The sequence below is a fragment of the Lycorma delicatula genome, chromosome 4 (assembly GCF_047948215.1).
Source record: "Lycorma delicatula isolate Av1 chromosome 4, ASM4794821v1, whole genome shotgun sequence".
NCBI lineage: Eukaryota > Metazoa > Arthropoda > Insecta > Hemiptera > Fulgoridae > Lycorma > Lycorma delicatula.
The window spans coordinates 201,142,716-201,168,289 of record NC_134458.1 but is presented as its reverse complement, the minus strand read 5'-3'; the positions used below and the strand labels follow the sequence as shown (position 1 = coordinate 201,168,289).

Genomic DNA, 25,574 nt, shown 5'->3' with positions numbered 1-25,574 from the left:
TCAGATGGTACACAAATTCTGTAAGTACATAAAACAAATATTAAAAAACTTAAAATTTAGAAAAACATATTAATAACCACAAAATTTTTATGAATAACACAACTCTACTGCCATTACTCGAATGTTGTAAATTTAAAAAAAATGTAATATTTGTTTTATGTAATTATAAAATTTGTATACCATCTGATGATGCGGGATCCCGTGAAAGTCGACTATATATATATATATATATATATATATATATATGTATATGTATGTATACAAGGGTTGTCTGAAAAGTTTTGAGCCTAACATAGAAAGACGTATTTTTTCTGTCAATTTGTTTTATTTTTCAACAGTCTCCATTTAAGTTGATACACTTTTTACAGTGATGCTGTAACCTCTTTTATCCCTTGCAAATGGTAGCTGGCATCTTTCTCCGCATAATAGGTGTTTGATATGCGATAACCTCTTCGTCTGATGAAAATCTCTTTCTTCAAAGCAAAACTGTAAGGTTAGGAAATAAGAAAAAGTTGCTTGGGGCCAGATCTGGTGAATATGGTGAGTGGTCAACCAATTCAAAATGCAATTCGTGAATTTTAGCCATGGTTACTGTTGAAGTGTGAGCAGGTGCATTGTTCTGATGGAAAAGCTTTTTCTTCTTCTTCAAATATGGTTGTTTTTTTGCAATTTCTGCTTGTCAGGTAATGATGTGTAATACTGTCCTGTTATTGTTTTACCTTTTTGAAGATAACCGACAAACAAAATTCTGTTACTATCCCAAAAAACAGTTGCCATCACTTTTCTGGCTGATGGAACCGAACCGTCTTTGCCTTTTTTGGAGCAGGTTTACCCTTTGCAGTCCACTGTTTTAACTGTTGTTTCTTTTCAGGAGTGTAGTAGTGGATCCATGTTTCATCTACAGTTATGAATTGACGCAAAAAAAATCTGACTTGTTTTGCTTAAACTGTTCCAGCAGGGCCTTGGAAATGTTGATTCGAATGCATTTTTGGTCCTAAGTGAGAAAACTCAGCACCCAACGCGCGTTTAGCTTACGCATATCCAATTCTTCAGTAATATATGACAAACACGTTCTTTCAATATGCCCATAGCCTCTGCTATCTCTGTAACCTTAATTTATTGTTCGTTCAGTACCAGTTGGTGAACTCTATCGATGATATCTGTGGTGGTTGCAGTTTTTTGCTGTCCCAAACGCAAACGCTCAACATCAACCAAGCTTGTATGACCATGTTTAAATTCAGCTGCCCATCTTTTCACGGTGGCAAATGATGGGACAGTCCCTGTAAAGAGTGTCTAACTCTTTTAATTTACGTCGGTGTATTGCCATTCAAATGCAAGTATTTAATTGCACCATGATATTTGATTTTTTACATTTTCACAAAAACTCTCACAATGACTTACTCAAATGATTATCAAGCAACTGAGCATCCAAAATGGCTGAAATTTTAGTGAGGACTTTTCAACACATACGCAAATACATTCCCTAACTTTTGTTGTGATATATATATATATAGATAGATAGCTTTGGCTTGATTCTTTACCCTATTGGTCATGGGGCAAAACCAGTAGCCATATTTTGTTTTATTTACTTCAACAAATTGGGTGAACTTATTAAACAAATAATTTCTCCAGTAAATAAACCCAAAAAGAAAGGGGACTATATTGGATCCATTCCTAAGATATACATTTTTTTTTAACTTTTATTTTCAAGATTGAAAGTCACAATTTATCCAATATTAATATGGACAATATGAGAATGTTTTAAAAAAGGGATCTCATGGAATGCAAATTAAGAATTTTAAAATCTGTTTTAATTTTTTATAATTTCTTATGCTTTATTTGTTTTTAAAGTCAACTAACTATTAAAGATATATGAGATAGCTGACAAGCAAGGGGTCAAACGGAACTCAAATTTTTTTATAAAAATGTTGATTTTTTTTTTTAGCAGTTAAATTCTAATACAATGTAATTTTGATAAAAACATCATCTGATCAAGGGGGGCAACTGGGACCCAACGTTTTTTTCTTAGAATATTGATGTTTTTCTCAATTGTACTTTGTAGGATTTTTAAGCTAAAACCTTTTTGATCAGTTGGGATGAAATTGTAGCCAAATTCTTTTTATTGAAAATTTTGATCTTTTTGCTATTTTTACTCTAAATATTGCATAATTATGTCAGTATTTAAAAACCCTATGCCCTATTTGAAATAAATATCTATCAAGGACAAAACCAGGAAGGTTTTGCAAAACTTGCCTGGTGTTATTTTTAAGTATATATTTGTATTTGCTTATTGTTACCCTTCAGCATACTACTATAATTGCCAAGGTTGCATAACTTTCTTGACTTTATTTTTTTAAATAAATTTTTGTGAAATAATTTTTTGTTTATTATTATAAACATATATTCATATTTTCTGACTTAGTTTTTTTAGTCAGTTTACACAGTATTTTCTCTCTGATAATGAAACTTTTTCAGGTTTGGATGATTGTGTTGATAAGGAATCATATCAAATACATGTTAGATTGTTGAAGTTTCTGCAAGAATATGAGTCATCATTAGTGCCATTATTAAATGATGAAAGTGCTAAAAAGTTCAGGTTTTCTTGTCAAGTGAGTATAAATCGTGGTTTTTATTATAATTTCTCTTTGTATCATTTTATCTTTGAAGTTTTAAATTAGAATAAATATTAGCAAATATTTAATTTGCTAAACTTTTTATTGATGACAAGCTAGTATTTACAATTAATTTATGCAGGAAAGGATGAAAAGGTTATTTTAAAAGATTTATTGTTTTACATTTAACTTATTCACCTTGAATTTACATTTAAAAAATCATTTTTCATAATACTTTACTTTTTAAATTTCAACTTTGACGACTGTGCAAAATTAAATGTAACTATCACAGCTTACTAACCCTTAATTTGACATAGACCTCAAGAATCAAAATTTTAAAAATATTTTTAAAGATGCTATATTTTTTAATGTGTTTTCCAGGTTGGTTTCAATCTTTTAAAAAGATTATTTTAATTTTTTTTTAATTTTATGGTCAAAAAGATAAATTGACAGAAAAATACTTTTTCTTTTGAAAAAAGCTATTCAAAAGTAAACAAAAGCAAGGAAAAAAATAATTGAGTGAAGAGCCATAATGAAACCAGTACTGAATATAAAGTATCTCTGGACTGCGAGAATATGTTTTTTTTTTGTGAATCAATTCACTGTTTTTTTTTTTTTTCATAATTGAAGACACTTCTGGTAGTCATCTCCTGACAGGAAGAATTCTCAAACATTATGTGGTAGATCTACAATCTTGCAAATTTGTGGTATTTGATTATAACAGCCAGTTGATTACTGATAAAGACAGCTCATCATAATCAGATGACTGGCTCTTGTCTGTTTTTAAAATGCTTACATTAGTCGTATGCTTGTATTGGTCCTAAAACATGCTCACCAATTGCTTAGGAAGGTATTCGGTGAGTTTCAAAGGCCAAATTACCCTGTTTGAATGCAGGTTTGTTGCTCTTTAATATAATGTATTTTTATTTCATAGTAGAATTGCAAAATGCCTCAAATACACAGTTATGAAATCACAAAAAATGAAAGCATAGATCCACATAGCACAATGCCGCTCAGCCAACTGATAACAAGAAGTGCAGCTTGCACAAATACCACATGGTTTTTACATCACTTTTATTTTTCAGAATTCAGAAACTTGAGGAGATGTAATTCTTGAATATGTGTATATACAATGTGTTTTTAGAATGTAACATTCCCATTCATGGCCATCAAAATACTGTGGTTATCACTCCATACAGGCATGTTGTTATTCCTTGTTTATTAGCATGCCCACCATCAGCCAATGTTGCTGTTAAAAGCAACATTGTGTGTGTGTGTGTGTGTGATTTGTTTCAAGTATTTACAATGTTTAGGACAACTCACAAGCACACATTGATTGTGAGGTCTGAAGACAATCTATTGTTTTAAAAAAAAGAAATTGGAAATTTCTGTAATTTGTCGGCAGATTAGTAAAATTTACTTTAAAAATGTAATGATTGATGGAACAGTGAGAAAGTGTGATAAAGACAGTTTAATTTTCATCATCATTGATAACAAAAGGCTGCCCACACTGAGTTTTATCATGCACATTTGTTCATCCGTTAAAATTATTTTACTGTTTTCAATATATATTGTAAATAGTAAAATTATAATATTTTATTCAGTTGCTTGATTTCATTAAATGTAACAACAAACATTCATCATATTTGAATGATGAATTTTACCACCATTTTTCATGTAAATACCATACTTATAATTCACTGTAATAGATAATTAACTGTAAATTGAAGGGACTTCAAGTGATTTTATTATTAAAAAAGGATACCCTGGTGATAAATTGTCAGAAAATCATTTTGTAATGCATGTACTAAAATTGGATAATTAATAATTTTTTAAATAATCATTGAAATTCTTTAAAAAGGAGAGAGAGAGAGAGAGAGAGAGAGAGAGAGAGAGAGAGAGAGAGAGAGAGAGAGAGAGAGAGAGAGAGAGAGAGAGAGAGAGAGAGAGAGAGAGAGCGAGCGAGCGAGCGAGCGAGCGAGCTTCATAATTAACACAGTTAACCAGAGCTTATCTTTTATAAATTTTTTTTATTGAAAATGTGTTTAGATTTCTTGCATTGCATTCTCTATTACCGTTTTGTGAGAAATTACTTTTACTTAAAATATTTTAATTCCTTTATTTTTATACTCTTGTTTTTCTGATTTTTTTTTTAGAGAGCTATCAACATTCCAGTGAATGCTATATCACCTATTAGCAGAGAACATATGCAAGATAAATATTCTAGATTGTGTAGCTTGTTGAAAGGTCAACCTGTTGTTGTTAGTAATAATACCATTACTGCATCTTCTCATCCATTAGGAGTAAGATTTTGTACAAATTTACTTGCAAAAAAATTTGTTGTAAGTAATTTTACTTTCTTAGTAGAAAAAATGTAGTATTTTAATGATAATTTATATTTCTTTTGTAGTTATCATTCAATTATTCTTCTGCTTTCCTTTTAATAAAAACTGTAGAAGTTGTAAAAATCTTCCATTCTAATTGGATCTCAGAATTCCCGTAAATGAAACCATTTTACAACTCTTATTCCCCATATATTGATGTTAATGTATAGAAATTAGAGGAACAAAAAGTAAATTCAAGTGTTTTACAGTAATATTAAAATGTGGAAAAGTTAGTTTAGAAGTTTATATCCCTGAAAAACGTAAATAAATTATTCATTGGTATGCCTGAAAATCTGTTTACACTCTCAGGCATTGTTCCTTAGAGTTAAGATAAGTTATATATGGTTTTGTTGTTACAGTATTGCATTCAGAAAGGTCCAATTTTTATTTCAGTGCAGTTCTTTGATTGCTTTTATGTACAGTTTTTTTTAGATTTTAGTGAAGTATTGTTAAGATTTTATCTCCTGCTGTCCATTATATTTTTTTTCAACTTGATGTAGGCTTTCAAAATTAGATCTGCACTAGTGAAAAATAGAGGAGTTGTTTGCATTTATAATAAATTTATACTTGTGTAGTAAATTTTTAAAAGCAGGGTCATTTTTTTCTGACATACCTCTTAGGTTTATTGTTTACAATATTAAGTAGTAGCAGCATTTGTAAGTTTTTCATTAGAAAACCTTTTAGATTTTTGCATTAAGGTAATATTCTGTCCAAAAAATAGATGTTTCATATTTTGGAAAAAAATTATTTTATTTATTTTTTGACAAGTTTGTTGTAATAAATATATGATGTTATACTTCCTGTTAATATATTTTCACTCCTGTCAATAAGCATACATAAGAGAAAAATTCCACCCTTATCTAACTTAATAAAATAAAGATAATAGACTTAACTTAATAAAATAGAGATAATTTAATAAAAAAGTAAACCATTTTATGACCTTCAAGAAAAGTATTTATTTATTTTAGTAGATGATTAATTCACCACATAAATTCTAACTTGTATAAAGTCTGTTCACAAAATAACTGAATGTTTATAATTCCGTGCCAATGGAGATATTTAGTGATGTGCGGTTGGTAGCATTGTGTTCTGCATAACCTCTTCTGTAACCACACGTTCTTGGATTGTTGAGGTCTTGTTTAGTTTTCGTGTTATTGTTATTTGTGTGCAACATGTGTGTTAGTAGCGATTTTTGTAATGTGCGTTTATCGGGACCAATGATACAATGTAAAATTTTGCATGAAACTGAGTAAAACTTTCACAGAGATTTTTCAATTTTGAAACAGGTTTACAGAGATGATGCTCTGGGTTGTATGCAATGCTGCAAATGGTTTTCATGATGTAAAAGTGGTCGTCATCAGTCAATTGAAGATGACCCTTGACCAAAAAGGCCTTCGACTTTGACTGATGACAGCACGTTCAGAAAATCAACAATCTGGTATGTGCAAATCACTGATTGACTGTCAGAAAACTTGCAGGAAGGATTAGCATCTTGATTGGATCATGCCATGGCATTTTTGCTGAAAAATTGAACATCCATCGAGTTGCAGCAAAGTTTGTTCCTCATTTGATGATCAAACAGCAGGAAGAATATCGAGTGGACAGTTGCCGGCAACTCCTTGAACAAGCCAATGATGATGAAACATTCACGCAAAGGATAGTAACGGGAGATGAAAGCTGGGTTTACGGCTACAACATTGAGACAAAAGTCCAATCATTAAAAAATCGCATATTACAAAAATTGCTACTAACATTTAAACATGTTGTACTCAAACAACAATAACACAAAAACTAAATGGGATATCAACAATCCAAGACCATTTGTTTACAGAGGAGGTTATGCAGAACACAATGCTGCCAACTGCACTTCACTAAATATCTCTGTTGGAGCGTAATTAAAAGAGGTAGGTTATTTTTTGAACAGAACTTGTATGTAGGAAAAGTTATTTTAGAAAAATATATCTCTGAAAAACATAAGTAGATTATTCACTGGTATGCCTGAAAATCTGCATACAGTCTCAGGCATTGTTCCTTAGAGCATAAGTTATAAATTGTTTAAATAAAATGAAAATTTCATTTTATTGTATAATAATATGTATAAAAATGCCAAGATTCAAACCCTGGAACCTTCTAAATGAAATACTGAGATGCTACCATTCCATCATGAAGATTTTCTCAGCATTTAAGTTTACATTTTAATGTGAGAATACTTTTAAGTACTACAAAGTAGTATGTATTTTATAATATTATAAAGCAGTACATTAAAAAATGTTATAATGCGAGGCGCTTATTCTTTACAAGCATATTATAATGTATATTAAGAGGCTGTCAGATTGATGCGACTATCAGGTTCAATAAAGACACTGCTTAAAAATTATGATTATTCTTGAATCTATATATAAGACCAGTTAGGACTTCACAATCCTATAGCAATATCATATGAGTGGAACAGTTTGTTGTAAAATCAAGACAGATGTTGCTTTCTAGTATTTACATTTAAAATTTTAAGAATAAGATACTATGTTTTCAGTCAGCTCATTTCTGTTGCAATGTAAAATAGTTATTTAAAAAAAATTATTCTAATGACAGTTTTTTTATTTATCTATGCATATTTTTATGTGCTGTAATTATACTTATGGAAATATAATTAAAACTACAGTTTTTAGTTAAATTGAACAAGTAACTCTTTTTCAGTATTTATAAGCATATGTTTTTAAACTGAGTTTAATTAATTAGTTATCCTCTCTGTATATTTCTTTTTAAGTTTTCTATTTAAACGTATTCAAAACTAATGAAAGTAAATGTAAATTATTATTTGTTGTGATTAGTTTTACATAGAATTCTGTGGGTTGAGTGAAAAGTTACACAACCAGTATGGAAAGTAATATATGAAAAAAACTTTATTACATTTTTAGAAAGAAATAAATATTAAATAATTTTGTTATAATAAATATTCGAAATATTCTCCATTTGCCTCAATATGTTTCTTCATGTTAGCAGCTACTTTTTTTAATGGTTGCAGCTTTGTTGATGTGGCGTATTTCGACTTCTGTGTTCTGTTTGAGTTTGTCAATTTTGTGAGGATTATTTCTGAACACTTTAAATTAATCCCAAAAAGAAATCAATTGAAGATAAATCTGATGAGAGGTGGCCTCAGATCACAGGAAATTAGTTTCTCCCTAAATAACTCAAGTAGAAGCAAGATTGTGCTATTCGCTGTGTGGGCTGTTACACCACCATTTTGCTGCAACATCAATCATGTCCAACTTCTAGCAGCTGTGTGAAGTTACAGAGCGTCTGCTGGTACATTGAGATGTTGCTATTTCTGTGAAAAATATTAAACGCACTATTAAGAAGCTATCAAAGAAACCACATACCAAACTTCAACCTTTTCTAAATGTAATGTGGTTTCATGGAAAACGTGTGGGTTGTCTGCACTCCAATATCAATTGTTCTGGTTGTTTACACAGCCACTTAGATGAAACCATACCTTATCACTTAAGAAAATGATATCCAAGTTCTGAATATTGCGACAAACAAAATGCATGAACTATTTGCAGTAATTGAGTTTTACCGTGATAGGATTCTTGCAATTCCTACATTACTTCACTGTAGTACAGATGTTTTAATTTTTTTATGCCTTTGCGGACACTCCCATTTTGACATTCCAGTCTTCTTATTAACTTTTGAGGTGACCTTCAAAGGATGCATTGATACGTTCTAAAAATATAAAAATGTTGGCTTGACTGTTTTTGTTCATCTATACTACATGTCTCTTTAAAATAAACAACTATAGTTGAAACTGTTGACCTATGGGGTATGTTTTTTATCGAGGGAAAGCTATAACAAAGTCTTTCTGAAACTTTAAAAATGATTGCAATTTAAAGCAAGAATAAATACCCATTGAGATTGTAAAACACATATTAGCCTTTTTATTGTCTACCCACCACTAAAAAACATAGGAACAGATACTTTTGTTGGATATACATTAATACTAGAAGGTCAAGTATTACCAACCCACTCAGTATCAACTTAAAAGCAGATTTCCCACTTCAGTGAATTAATGAATTCATGCTTGAGTAATTTTTCACTCACGCTGTTGTTTAGAAATTATTTTGATGTAGATGGCTGATGTTAAGTCAGTTATAATAAATTTTACTTAAATTCATAATAGTTGTACTATTATATAAATCTTCTGTTACTTTTTATTTATTTTACTTATTAATTATTATTATTTTTTTTTTTAAGAATCAAGGAGAACATACTGTATCTAGTAAACCAGAAGCAGCATTTGCAATAGCAGGAATAGTTGTGTCATTATGGAATGAATTTCCAGATTTTGGAAAGCTACTACTCGCACACTTTCAATTAGAATGCCCGTATTTAATACCTGCATTCATGCCACAAGTTGAAGGGCAGTCTAATGAAGACTATTATAAGTAATAATTTTTATCTTATAATATTTGTGATTACTGATTTTTATTGTTTAAATCTATTATCATCAATTCTAGCTCTAAAAGTGAGTTAATCTTTTTAACTTCTGTGTATGTGAGGATTGTATAAAAATTTACTTATGATAACCTGTTGAGAATAAACATGTTGCTGCAATAGCTGTATCATAAATGCACAGGTATTTTATATATATAGGTATAATCTGATTTTTACTTTCCTGGGAGCATAGCCTGCTGCAAGAAGGAAATTAATTGGTCAAAAAACGGAGTATGGGTTTTTTGCATTTCTTGGCATTTCATGTCTTCCTGGGTGTAGTAGTAGTGTAATAGACCAAAAAAATAAATACTTTATGGGTTAGAGGGCTGATCAAAGTTTAAGAATATCGATTTTTGGAATTTTTTAAACTTTTTGTTTATTTAAACTTTTAATAATAATAACAATAAAATTTCATCGTAATTCACCCTCCCACCTCCAAAAAAGAAATGTTAGGTAGTTTTTTATTGGTTGTACATTTTTTAGTGGAATTTTTTTTTTAGTTTCTTCCATTTAATGTAGTAAATGTAAGAAAATCAAAAACGTTTCTTGGAAGGTGATTTTAGAGGTGGGGAAGCAGAAAAATACTGATTTTTTTTTTTAATCTTTTAAACTTTTTTGTTTATTTAACACGTTTGCTGCGGCGGATAAAATAGGGAACTTAACCATCTTGCTGTATGGGCAACTATGATGCTGTATAGCAATTACGCACTATGTGTTACGGTGCATATAGGCCCATCCTGTGGCTTTGTACCCTGAGTGTAGTTTTTATATGGATTACTCTATATGCTGAACTGTTAGAGCTTGGATTTTCGCTCAGTATACATTTGTGCTGTACTGCATATCACATTTGTTTTTTAATTTCTTTCTGATAATTTTATTTCCTTTTTGTATATTTTATCACAAGTTTTTCAATAAATTATTCAATAAAACATTCATAATTACTTAATCTTCTTATAAATGCTGGTTTTTATTTATAAATTAAATTAATTATATCATGTCACCTAATCCATTACTCCCTGTTTTGATTTGTTAACTTATTATTTCTAAATGAAATATATGTTGAAATGTTTTTGTTTAAAAAAAACAACCATTCAAATGTATATTTTAATATAAACACTAGACGAACATAAAATTTATTTCCTGATAATGGGTCTGAATCACTTCACATAAAATGTTTATACACTTGCTTGTAAACATCATCCAAATTAATAAATTTATTTATTTTTAGTTGATTTGAAATAGATGCTAAATAAGAATATGTATAAAAGAACTGTTTCAACTAGAGTTATTTCACATGTTTTCATAGAGGATAAAAGCATTTAAAAAAATATTTTTAGTTATAAAGAAAAATAAAATATTCATTACGTACGGCACATTATGTGCCATAATACACAATCATCAAGTACAATATGGCAACAATGAGGCCTGTACAACATGAGAGTTAAGTTAAGTAACTTACCAATCTACACTGTACTGGAATTAACGCAAATGAAGACAAGCACACAGCAACTCCCTATTATGGCACATACATGCCATACCACAGCGAACGAGTTAAATATAATGTAATGATGAATTTTACAATAAAACTTCATCATAAATGATCCCTTCTCCAAAAAAGAAATCTTTGGTAACGTTTTCTTGAATCATTATTTTTCCACTATATAACAATAAGTAACCAATGCCAGGAAAGTATAACAATTTTGTTGTCAGCTTTTTTTCAAATGGAAAGACACATTGCTGCCAAAATCCATAAACAATTGTGTTTTTGAGTAATAAAGTTGTTAGTGACTTAATTAGTACCAGAAATTTGGAGAGAGGCACAGTGAAAGGAGTTTATGACATCAACTTCTTTCAGTGAATTTTACTGACAGAATTTATAATCTAAGGAATTTATTACCTCATTTTTCATCTTCTGAAAAAAATTTACCATGAAGTAATTTTAATAACAAAATTAAATAAATTCGGTTGTTTGAAAGGTTTTGAGCCTAACATAGATTGATGTATTTTTTCTGTCAAATATAGTTTTATTTTTCAACAAAGTCTCCTTTCAAGTCAGTACACTCTCTCCAGTGATGCTGTAACCTCTTTAACCCCTCCAAATAATAGCTGGCATCTTTCTCCACAAAATAGGCGTTTATGTATGCAATAACCTTCTTGTCTGATGAAAATCTCTCCCTCCAAGCGAAATTTTAAGATTAGTAAATAAGAAAAAGTTGCTTGGGGCTATATCTGGTGAATGCAATGTGTGGTCAACCAATTCAAAGTGCAATTTGTGAATTTTAGCCATGGCAACTGTCAAAAGTGTGAGCAGGTGCATTGTTCCTGATGGAGAAGCATTTTCTTCTTGGAATGTAGTCATTTTTTTGCAATTTCTGATTTCAGCTTGTCAAGTAATGATGCGTAATACTGTCCCATTATTGCTTTAATTTTTTATAGATAATCTATAAACAAAATTCCATTACTAGCACAAAAAAAACAGCCACCTTCCTGGCCGATGGAACCATCTCCGCCTTTTTCAGAGCAGGTTCACCCTTTGTAGTCCACTGTTTTGAATGTTTTGTCTCAGGAGTGTAGTGGTAAATCCACGTTTCATCTACAGTTATGAATCAATGCAAGAAATCTTGACTCATTTTGCTTAAACTGCTCCAGCAGGGCCTTGGAAATGTTGATTTGAAGTGCGTTTTTGGTCCAAAATGAGCAAATGCGACACCCAATGTGCGGATAACTTATGCACATTCAATTCTTCAGTTAATGAATGACAAATATATTCTTTTGATATGCCCGTAGCCTCTGTTATCTCTCTAACTTTAATTCATTGGTCGTCCAGTACTATTTGGTGAACTTTTTTGATGACATCGGTGTTAGTTTGCAGTTTTTGGCCATCCTGAACGCTCATCATCAACCAAGCCTGTACGACCATTTTTAAATTCAGCTGCCCATATTTTCATGGTGGCAAATGATGGAACAGAGCCCCTGCAAACAGCTTCCAATTCTGTTTAATTTGCATTGTCATACTACCTTTCAAATGCAAGTATTTAGTCATGGCACAATATTCAGTTTTTTCCATTTTCACAAAAACACTCACAACGACTTGCTCAAACAATTATCAAACAGCAACTGAGCGTCCAAAATGTCTGAAATTGTAGTGAGTACCTTTCAACGCATGTGCGAATACATTCCCTAACTTTTGTTGACGAGTGCTGCCATCTTCATGTTGAGGCTCAAAACCTTTCAGACAACCTTCAAATATTGTTCACGCTGGTCTGAACAAAACTGGGGCCTTGAAACAAATTTTGTACCACAAAATAATTTATTGCATTTTGCTATTTATTACATTGCACAAATTGGTATAGTAAGGAGTACATTTAAATTATATATAATTAAATTATTTTAATGAAATTTACATTTCAATCACCCAAAAAATCGTTAATAATTAAATAACAAAAATAATTGCTTCATATACTTATAAATACAATTTGTTTTGCAAATTAATGTTACTATATATTTTTTTATTTCATTTTTTGCATGTTTTATAGCAAATTTGTTGATATCATAATGTGTTTTTTTGACTTATTCAGATTTGATATATAAAATGGCTAAGGTCAATCGCTCTTTACTAATGCTTTCAAGCAATTTTATATTATTTTCAATCTTGAGAAAAATCTCTCTGCAGATGTGACTGTAATGGGTAAGGCTAATTTAATTTTCAGAAGAGTAACAAAATTGGATCCAATTCAAATAAAAATTGTGATCCTGGAGGGCAAACTCTACTACAAAAATTTTGATTTAATAAATCACTGCAATCAATATTGTTGTAAGGTTGAATTTAAGTCTACAATATTTAAGATCATCTTCAGTCAGTTTTTGAATAATACGCAAATTATATTAAAAAAAACATATTATCTCATATTTGTGATGAATTTTGTCTCTTTTCTTAAATGAAATAATTGCACTGTTAATTATGACTAAAAAATATTGAATTCAGAAATATTCTTCACCAAATGAAATCAGTTGATCAATTCCTTCATAAAAATTTAGTTGTTTTTTGTTCAGTTCTTTGATTCTTAAATTCAGTTGTCACTTTCAATTCTTCAGTTATTTCCTTTCCAGTTATTAAAGAAAATTTGAATCCTGTTTCATGATACTTTTTAAAAAAAATTAAAAAAAAAAAAAAGAAAGGCTTTTTAGCCTTTCTTTTAAATATGAATTTGCACTACCAGAATTTTGAAATATCTTGCTCATAATATTTATTTTATTCAGTATGTCATACCAGTTGACCAAACTTAATAAAAATTAAAATAAAGTTTATTTTCAATTGATTTAATTTTGAATTTCATTTTCATATCACTGGTATGCTCATAAAGGTATTTAAAATCTAGAGAAATTGTGGTAAGAGGTCTGTTCAGAAAATAGCCAAACTTTATTTTTTTTTTAATCTTTATTATTAGTTTTACAGATTATTGTTCCTGTCCATCTCAAAGTACTCTCTGCTCCTCTATTCACACACTTTTGCCAGCGGTGTTTCCACTTTGTGAAGCAGTCCTGGATAGCTTCGTTTGAAATGGCCTTTTAAGGTCCATCACGAATTTGCTTTAATGTCAACAATAGTGTCAAAACGGTGTCCTTTCATCACTGATGTTAATTTTGAAAAGAAGAAAAATTTGCAAGGAGCCAGGTCTGGCGAGTAGTGAGGCTGAGGTAGGTTGACAGTCCTCTGATATTTGGGACAAAACTGATGAAGTGACAAGCTGAGTGTGTGAGCTTATTGTTGTGGTAAAGAAGCCATGAGTTGTCTCATCACATCTCTGGTCTCTTTTTGCAAATTTTTTTTTGCATGACTGTTGTAAAACGCCTTGTTAGTATGCACAGTTCAGTGTTTCACCTTGAGGCAAGAATTCAAAATGCACAATTCCATTAAAATCGAAAAAAACAGAGAGGTTCACTTTGAAATTGGTTGTGCTTTTTTGGGGCATGGAGATCCTTTGCCAATTTATTGTGGTGATTGAACTTTTGTCTCAATGTCATAATTGTAAATCCAGCTTTTGTTTCCTGTTATGATCCTTTGCATGAATTTTTCATCGTCTTTGGCTTGTTCAAGAAGTTGCTGACAAACATCCACTATATGTTCTTTCTGCTGTTTGATCATCAAACAAGGAACAAACTGCTGCAACTCGATGCGTGTTCAATTTTTAATCGAAATGTCTTGGCATGAACCAATTGAGATGCTAACCTCCTCTGCAAGTTCTCTGACAGTCAATCAGCGATTTGCACGCACCAGATCGTTGATTTTCTGAACATGGATGTCATCAGTTTAAGGCCTTCCTGGTCGAGGGTAATCTTCAATTGACTGACAACCACTTTTAAATCATGAAAATCGTATGTAATTTTATGTATGATCCAGAGCGTCATTTCCTTAAGCTTGTTTCAAAAGTTGAAATGTTTATGTGAAAGTTTTCCCCAGTTTTATGCAAAATTTTATGTTGTATTGTTGCTTCCAAAAATTGCACATTACAAAAATTGCTACAACACGTTGCACTCAAATAACAATGATGCAAAAACTAAATGAGATATCAGCAATCCAATAACATGTTACATAGGTGGTTATGTGGAGCACAATGCTGCCAACTGCACATCACTAAATATCTCTATTGGTATTGTATTTATTTTCTGAACAGACCTTGTACTTGGTATCTCAGATTTCACACTTTTGATTGTACATTCCCACCTTGTTTCTGACAGTAGTTTTGGGGTAAGATGTTTGACATGCTCTTTTAATGTATCCCAGGATATTACAGAACTTACAAAAATTTTATATTTTCTTTATAAATTCCCAAAAAATGAATTTGTAAGAGAAGATGATTTTGAAATTTCTCCAAGAACTAAATTCAAATTATGACTTGCAACATGTATACTGTGCTCTGAAATTCTTTTGTAGGATATGTGCTTGCATGCCTTTATTTAAACCTGTCATATTAGCTCTGTTATCATACCCCTGCCCTTGACAGTTCCCTAAATCTAATTTCTCCTTTTCTAATATGCTTTCAATTTTGGCTAATATTCCTTTTCTTGTTAAAATTTTTATTGTTTCAAAACAAATAAATTGTTCTTATATGCTCACATCACTCTCAGAGTCATCTACATTAACATAACATACCTTAAAATAACGGATAATTGTTCTTGATGTGTTAGTTTTGGTGTACAACCTAATAAAATTGTCAAATACTTAGCTTTCTTAACTAGATTTCTTATTTTCTTTCTTTTTAACCAAAGTAGAAATTAGTTCATCTTGTATTGTATGAGATAAATAGGAACATAATGCTGATTCTATGCAACAATCTAAATGTTGTTTCATGATTGGATCATATGTTGTGAGTAATTCTATGAGACCTAAGAAATTACCATTGTGCAGTTATATAAAGCATTGTTACTTCCCCTTCCAGTAACACCAAATTATGATCTGCTAAATATAAAATTGTCACCACTATTTGTTCACAAACACATTAAATGCTGTGTTTCATTTTTAATTATTTTTTCATGTTCTTTGTCATTAGTGTTTCCCAGTTTCTAATTCTTTACTAGTTGTACAATTTGTTCATAGCTTGTTAATGACATTCTGATTTTTCATGACTTTGTAATTGCAAAGTTGGATATACCCAGTTGTTAAGTCCAGTTGAACTTACAATAGTGATGTTTGAAGAAAATAGCATACATGCGTAACACAATTGGCATGTTTGTACCCTTGAGTAGAGTAAACATCTTGTTCATGACATTACCCATCCATTAATTTTCTTAAATAATAATTTTCAGAAAACTTCTGTTATTTTTATCTTCAGAAAATATTGGATTTTACTTGTATCACACCATTTTGTTTAATAGCCATTCTAAATTTATCAGTTATAATTTCAGGCCAAGTACCAGAATCATTGATATCAACATTTTTCTCTTTGTCGCTTTGTTGATTCTCTTGAAGCTGTGTTTGTCGGAATAATTCATTGTGTTCTTTGTTTCATTGACAATCTTCAGTTTTCTTATCATCGCTTTCCTCTTCATTAAGGCAAGAGTTGGTTTTATGAAGATCAAGATTGTTTTTGTGAATTTTGCACAGCATAATTTCATTTCTGTGAGTTTGATCTTGCAGTAACTGTGAATTGTGCGGTTCTTTGATTTGTTGCACATTTTCAGTTAAAAATTTTGCAAGGGAGTTCCTCTGTTTTTCACAATTTCTTTTCTCTTTCTTTTTTTCTTCGATTTGTCTGAGCCACACATATAGTTGCTTTCTGCATTTCTGTCTACTAATCATGTTGTGAAATTGTCTAAAAATAATATTATAGAAAACACAAATACTACAAAAGTATAGAGTAATGTAATAGTTAAGTAAATAAAGTAAAAAATATATATACTTACAATTAACTTTTTTAGTAGTATGAACAACAATGAAAGTTGTGTTTTCCTTTGTCTTGATAATATATATATGTTTATTGTTATATTATTCAGTTAAGTTCAGTAATATATCACATTAAACACTTGTCTTCCTTTTAATACAAATTTTTTATTTATTTATACACCTCATGGTAAAAATGTATGATTATAATCAACTGCTACAATGCAAGCAAAATGAGAAACATATGGTTTTTATTTTTCTCACTAATCAGCGCTAGCTATTTGCAAGCGTAGTGATTTACTCAAAATATCCAACCTTGCCTTGGATTGGCTGACGTGAAATGTGTGCTAATTGCATGATAACATTCAAATGTATGTATATTCTGATTGAAACAGTAAAAAAATAAATAAATAATTTTGATTTTGCAGAATTAGTTAGTGGTGCCACCAATCGCAACCCCCCCCCCCCACCATGGTTGGCCCAGTGTGTATATATATATATATACATATTTTTTAATGGAGTTAATTGATTAACATTACATATTTTACATTATCAATTTAAATCTTTATCAAGTAATGGCAGAAGTATTTCTTGCAGTTCTTGGGTTTTTGGCTTAAAGTTTTATTGTAACACATCTTTTATGAATCAAGTTGTTTATTATTTTTGGTTGTCCTTCAACATATAAATTCAAAGAAATAAGACCAGTGAATTATATATTAAAAATTTCTGACTTAGATGTAATGGCTTATTTTGCCATTTATTAAAATTGCCAGATATTTATTATAAAATTATTATATTCTATGAAGTTATTACTTAAACAGCTATATTAAATTCATGAAACATTATTTCATACTTATAAAGAAGATGTATTGACAATAGGTTTATAAATTTTACCTAAAGGTAATTTTTTACTTTTTTGTGCAGATTGACATTTTGATTTTTGGTGGTCTTTCAGGACACAGTTGTTGTATTATAATAGCATAATTTATCAGTGAAAACATGTGATAAGATAATGATTACTTTTATTCTTTGAAAAGGTGATAAATAAATATTGGTTGAAAATTTAAGAACTTTATAATCAGAAGCAAAATAAAATTAGCTTTGATGAAAAATTTAATAATTTTTTTAATGTTTTTCCAGAGGTCTTCTTTTCAGCTTACCCTTTAGTAAAAAGAAAAATGCGTAGATTACTGAAGGAATTGTAAAATCTATATCTGTGCCAAGGAGTCTCTTGGAAGTGTGAATATAATTTGATTACTTCTAAAATTATTTGAAAAATGGATTTATGCTAAAGTTATGCTTAATGCTAACAGTGATAAATTAATATCTATTCAAACAATAAATGTAAAACTATGTGGGGACATATCAGAAGTGAAGGGGTTTGGAAATAAAACAGGTCAGACGATGTCACCAAAAATATAAAAGAATTCTATTTTTATTATCATATTTTGTCGCAAAAGAATTTAGTAAACTATTTTCCAGTATTTCAAATAAAATTAATATTTATCCATTTCAAACAGTGATAAATTAATATCTTTACTTCCTGTTGATAATCAGAAAGTTAAAACTTACATTTAAGTACAAAGAGTACAAATTTAGTACATAGTGCTGATATAACTGATAGTATTTTAAAAGAAGTCATAGATGCCATTATTGTTCCTCTTACAAATATAATTAATGAATCTTTCAATGGAATATTTCCCAGCTGCCTTAAGATTTCCATTATTATTTGTCTCCTTGAGAAAGAGATTAGGCACTTCATTTATAGAATTACAGACCAATTTCATTGTTGTTTGGGTTTTCTAAAGTAGTTTAAAAAATCATGAAAAGTAGATTTAAAATTTCTTAAAAAGCAAAATGTATTGATAAATGTTCACCTTGGTTTTAAGAAAACGTTTTCTACTAATACATCTGTTTCGCAGTTTTTAGAAAATATTGTAAATAGCACATAGATGATAAAGAGATTACAATTTAAATTTTTTGTGATGTTGGTAAAGCATTGATGATCTTTGTTTAGTTCCTCATTCTTTAGTGATGAAAAACTTATAGTCATGATATTAGAAATGTTACTTACAGTTAGATTAAGTCATATTTATTAACCATAAACAGGGAGTTGAAATTTCATCTTTTGACCAGAATACATATGTAAAATATAATAGGTCGTTGCTGCAAGAACACAGGAAAGCATCCTTGGTTCCTTGCTTTTCTTATTGTTTATATTGATATGTCAACCATTCATTGTTATCCTCTTCAGAGATTATGCACTATCTATTTCCAAAGATAAATTATTTTAAAAGGACTTTAAATATATTAAGTTCATAAATATATATTCAAATAATTTTCTTTAATTCTTTCTAAATTGTGATATATTTAGTAGTTATTTTTTATAATTAATTGGGATACTTTAATTATTTTGTTATGCTGGTGTGATTAAAGTTCTTACCAATGATTTCCCTTGATTCATCCAGGCAAATGCTGGTGCAGTCCTTTTTTTACCTGTGGAGTAGCTTACCTGCATGTAATATAATTTATTATTATGTACCGATCAGAATCTACACTATTTGTCTGTTTTTAGACTGGTTAGCTTTAGTTGCAAAACACATTATTTACATTATAAATAAAGTAGTCCATGATTAAAAGAATGCCAATGGTTTACTTTTGTTTCTAGTACCTCAGGATTTAGTGCTAGGCAATAGTAATACAAAGTATAAATAATTAGAAAAATTATCCACTATTTTCACTTTCTGCTCCTATTGAATTATCATTTAAGATGCTGTGTAGCAAATTAATGCTATTTAGAAAATTAATATGTTAACTTATCCTTGGGTTTATATATGTGAATGTTCAATTAATGCTTAAAAGAATGGTCACTTATTTGTAAAAAATAACAATATTCACCTTTACTGAACTGACAAAATTGCTTTAATATAACTAAAACGCAGTACTTCAGTTTATGAGAAATGGTCCTATGTTTCTGTTGCCATTTTTTATAAATTGCTATACTATTTGAAAAATTTTACACCAATATATTTAAAAAGCAATTAAAACATTTTCTTTTACAAAAGAATATTACTCTGTTGAAGAATTTTTAGATAATACTAATTTTAAAAAAAATAATTATCTGCATCCCATTTAATGTGCATATAAATATGTGCTTAAAATTATTTACAACAGTAGCTTCTGAAGTGTGAATAATTTTTGTATTAAATGTATTTACCTTAATATTATTTCATGTTTGTATTTAAATAATTAATATGGAATTTAAAATCATGAGTGTTTTTTATCTCATATTTCGTATTTTTATATTTATAATTTATCTTTTAACAATGTGATCTATATTGTATTATTATGTACCATTCTGAGTAAAAGATTTATGCTGGTTAATATCGTTATATTAACCAGCATAAATCTTTTACTAATTATATACATAATTATATGTCTTCATATAATTATGTATAATAATTACATTGTATTATTTACAAAATAACATCATTGAGTTTAATTTAGACCTAATACAATGTTTATTAAAAATGACAATCTGTTTTTAAAGACATGTTTATAGAAAATAACAACAGTATCTCATCTCAGATTAAAAAGAAGACATCAGTAAATACAATTGTGATTGAAATCAGGGTGTGAATTTTACCCAGGAAATGAACTAACAAATAGGGAAGTAGGTGAAATTAATTGAGTGGTATGGGAGAAAAATATTTTCTCTCATTGAATTGAGTTTTCAATTCCTTTTTCATAGAAAAAATCCTTTAGTGTAAAAGAAAATAAGTATTCTCTAAATAATAAAAACTGTTTGAAAAAATATTGAAAAACAATAAATTATTATTATTATATAAACAATTTTTTTTTTAAATTTTGATATATTAGAAATTTCAGTTTTATATTCTGTTTTCTTTTTAATGTGTTTCCAGAATGTTACATTTTTTCTCTCATAGTAGAATTTTGTATATTGTGTTTTTTATTTGAGAAAAAATCAAATAGCACACTGACTTTCTTCTATATTAGTTAAAAATTAGTTTTTAACATTTTATACAGGATTATAATGGGCTGAATTGCTCACATTGTTGTTATACTTTCCTGGCTGTTGCTGTATAGTGCTATATCTATAAAGGGAAAGAATATAAATCGGTCCAAAAATTTTGATGCTGGATTTTTGGCAGTAAAATTTGGGAAAAATTTAAAAAGGGGGAGTTGTTTTTCAATTTTGAATCTTTTATTTTTTGTTTAATGGTTGTAGAAAATTGAGCTTTAGAATGATGAAAGCACTTACAAAGTTATTAAAATAATAAAATTTTAAGTCGATTCGTATTAGAGGTGGGAGGATAATGAACATTATTTCTAAACAGTTTTCAACTCATCTCAAAACCTGTTTTGAGATGATTTGAAAATATACATAACCAAATTAATTGAAATATGGTTATGTATATATATAAAGTAGTTATGAAGATAGTAGTAATAGTAGATATGAAGCAGTATATGTGTATATATATATATTTCCAGTTTTGGCCTGATTTTTGACCCAATCAGACAAGAGGACATCATGGTACCCATATTTTTTTTCTCCAATAGAATCTTGGGAGGTGTTGCCCAAATTTAAGGGCTAATTCAGGACATCAAAGTAAAATAAATTCATGTGGACAAATCTTCTATCTCACTCCATTTTCCCTTTGTCCACAATCTTGTATTTTTTTCAATAAAAATGTATATCTTAGGAACGGATTGAGGTATTTTAATGAAATTTGGCTTATATGTACCCAACAACCACAAAATAAGTGTTTGTAAATAAATAAATAGAAAATATTACCTTCAAAAATTCCAAAATGTCAACCATTTAAATTTGTTAATCGTTAATAGCTCCTTTATTAGTTTTATCAAGTAATATTTTGTTAGATAAATTGTTAATAGTTTTATTATGAACCAAAAAACACCTCATTTTGTTCATTCAATTGATAAACACTTGCATACGACTGAAATTGTTAGTGGAACATAAAAATTACGCATGAAAACTGGAATAAAATTGTCAGACTCCATCCCTACATATGAGGGTGGGGTGAAAAGTTCCAGGCCTGGATAAAAAATAACATTTTTCTGGGTACATTTTGATTTATTTTTCAATGTAGTGATAATTAAGGTCTATACATTTAGCCCAGCGTTCCAGAAGAGCACTTATGCCAGTTCGGTAAATCGATTTATCAGACTCCTTAAAATATCATCTACGATGTCAATAATTTCATTGTTAAAAATCTCCTCCCTCCAGTCCATTTTTTAGGTTAGGAAACAAGTGATAGTCTCTGGGAGCCAGATGTGGTGAATGTGGAGGGTATTAGAGCAATTTGAACCGTAATTAATTGATTTTTACCATTTGAATGAGAGAAGTGTGAGCTGGAGCATTGTATTGATGGAAAAGCACTTTTTTTTTGCCAAGTGCTGTCGTTTTCCCCTAATTTCATTGCTGAGATGCTGCAGTAGGGTCACATAATATTCACCATTTATTATTTCACCCTTTTCAAGATAATGAAAATTATTCCATGTGCATCCCAAAAAACAGTTGCCATACTTTGTTAACCATTTCAGGACTAACTTACTGTAAATCATAATTCATGCTCAGACTAGATTATTTTATTAAAGTTACTTTTATGTAGTCATTCTGTATATGATTTATCATTTCACAATCACTCGGAATGAATGTTGTTTTAATTCATTTAAAATTCAATTTTTTTTTTAATAAATTTTGGCTACAAATGTGACCAGTCGACCATGTTTACCAACAGTTGAACAAAACTTACAAAACCTAGTTTTAGAATGCTGGTAACATGATTTTATTCTCTCAATTAACAGCTGTTAGCTGCAACCTATTGATAGTGCAAATAGTTCATTTTAACCCAATAGAATGCAGCACATGTCAGTGAAAAAATTATATTATTTGCATTAACACAATGATAGTACTCAAACTATATTGATAGTGCAAATAGTTCATTTTAAAGCCAGTAGAGTGCAGCAGTGTCAGTGAAAGAATTATATTAGTTGCATTAACACAGTGATAGTACTAGAATAATAAAAGTTCTAAAATGAGTTTACTGAACTGTAGTTTGTTCAGATAGTTTACTGCAGTCACGTAAGCGCGATGCCAGTCCCAAAAAGGTTAAAGGATATTGTTGTTTTCACTTTTTTTGGAGTAGGTTGACCTTTTTCAACCCATTGTTTTGACTGCTGTTTTGTTTCAGGAGTATGATCATCAGCCATCACAAATCAACATAAAAATTCTTCTGGATTGTGCCAAAATAGGTCGAAACAATCACTTGAAATGTTTACTTGGCACTGCTTTTGGTGAGGTGTGAGCAAATGTGGAACCCATCTAACACATAGCTTGTTCATGAAAAATGTTGCACAAAAATGTTGCTTACAGACTGTGCTAACTCATTCACTGTCGCTCATCAATCTGCCAAAACGATTTTATGCACTTTTTCTATCATTTCTATGATAGACTATTAACACTAAAACGTGTTCAACCCGTTTTAAACTCTGCAATCCAGTATTTAACTGTTGTATTTGATGGAGAATAGTCGCCCAATGTCGTATCAAGCTTATCTTTAATTTCCTTTACATTTAAGCCTTTCAAAAAAAGTATTTAATTGCTGCACAAATTTGCAGTTTTTCCATTTTCAAAAAATCACCATAATTCTCCACTTTGACAGACTATAAATATTAAACTAAATGATGCAGCGACTTGAAATTCTTATAGTAAACTAATGAAGAATGGAGTTGTGCCACACTGTCGAGAAACTAAGTATAGTAATGTCATCTCTTTGTGAGGCTCAGAACTTTTCACCCTATAAGTAAATATGGTGATACCTGATTACAGATTTTTTAGTTTTCTTTTAAGGGAAAGTACAGTGGCTTATTTTTTACATGAGGAAACATTGGTACATTTGATACCAACTAGTGTAATATATCTAGAACAGTATAGAAACAGATTTCTAAAATCAATTTACTAAATCTGTTATTTAAAATTGATTTCCAAAATTGTTCCTATGTGTATTTCATAATTTATTAGATTTGTTTTAAGTAAAAATATTAGACATTAGTATCTAAAAAACCAATGATATATTTTTGAAGTAAAGGTTGTGAAGAGCAGGGCCACGAAAGTTATGCAACTCTTTGCCAGCTGCTTTTTTTTTTAATTACTATAATTACCATTTGTTGCTGAACTGCGAAGTTCATTACTAAAATTGTTTTGTCCATGAATTTAATAATTTATGATTACCTTACAGCCTTGACTTTAATGAATTTAAGATTTACTGTAAATAAATAAATTTATTATTTAATAATTCATTGAACTACATCAGAGAAATAGAATATATAAATATATTTGTAAATATTTTATTTTCTGATTTTTTTTCACTGACTTTTTATAGTATATATATATTGCTTAATTAGATAAATAAATCCATGTTTAATTGATTAAAATTTTATTTTAAAATTAAATTAAAAAATAAAAGAAACATGACATTCTTTCTTGAAAAAATAAAATTTTTTTACCAAAGAAAGAATGTCACTTCTGTATTTTAAAATAAAATTTGAATTGGATCTAGTCACCCAATAAAGCAGTATGCAATATAAAAGTGCTAATGAAAAAAATATTTAATTAATAATAAAAGAAAATTATTTTATTATAGTAATTTCTGTTACAGAGTTCTTGGATACCAGTATATTGATGGAAAAGTGGAGTCACAAGATAAATTTTTGAAAAGAATGAGTGGAATGATGAGATTGTATGCAGCAGTAATAATTACACAACAACATATCACTGTACCACATCCGTTAGGATTGAGAGAAGGCTGGAGATGGCTGGCTGCAACTCTTAATCTTGGTTTGTTATGTTTTTATTTCATCTGTATTTAAAAATATATTTTCATTGACGAAATGAGAAAACTTTAGAGAAGTCTTCTCTCAGAAAATAATTGTAAATAAATTAATACATTTATTCATATATTTTAAGCTGCTTTTTCAATATTTACTGTAATAATTACTTCTTAAATTAAAAAAAAAAAAAAACAAAAAAAAAATTGTTCTGTCAGTTATGTTTAGAATCTGATGTAATAAACTGTTTATTAATCAGTCTCTCAAAATTTTTAACTTCATATGTAAAGGAAATATATATACAAAAATAGTATAATTTTCTTATTAAATTATATAGTCACAGGTGATAATAGAAAGTCATAGGAGAGTGAAGATATTTGAACATTTAATGTTATCAGTATAGTTGACATAAAAAATTGGCATATTATTGTTACTAAACATGCACAGAATCTATAATTATCAGATTGTATGTTAAGTTCTGTGTAAACTCTCTTTCAAACCGAGACCAATCAAGCATTGTTTTATTCTTCTGACATTCTTAGATGACATTCCCACTGCCTAACCAATAAGAAGAATTGAACATTAATGGTAAAAAATACAACTTTAGATTAAAAAATTTGTCTTTATGACAATTTTAAAGAAGTCATCTTATAAGTGCAGGTGGTAACCTTACAGTGGCGTGTATTGTTGTCCTTTTGCAGGGGAAATACATTAAATTCAGAAAAGCAGCTTCCAACTTGTCTCCATTAAAAGATTTTTGAGTAGTTAGGTAGCTTATTTGTATATCTACAGTCACAGCAGCAGTAGTAGCCAAGTGGTGAGTGTTCCACTTATATT

The 25,574-nt window shown here is 29.4% G+C and overlaps 1 protein-coding gene across 3 annotated transcripts in view; it reads left to right on the top strand.

The window, feature by feature from the left end:
* The window catches only part of Gle1 (Gle1 RNA export mediator), a 75,606-nt gene that overhangs the window by 38,132 nt on the left and 11,900 nt on the right, over positions 1-25,574 (top strand). For 2 of the 3 annotated variants that reach the window (XM_075364996.1, XM_075364995.1), the window contains exons 8-11: positions 2,476-2,609; positions 4,769-4,954; positions 9,245-9,435; positions 24,569-24,747. In XM_075364996.1, the coding sequence (XP_075221111.1) occupies positions 2,476-2,609; positions 4,769-4,954; positions 9,245-9,435; positions 24,569-24,747 (690 nt within the window). The remainder of the gene's footprint in view (positions 1-2,475; positions 2,610-4,768; positions 4,955-9,244; positions 9,436-24,568; positions 24,748-25,574) is intronic. The other variant, XM_075364997.1, reaches the window with a different exon arrangement.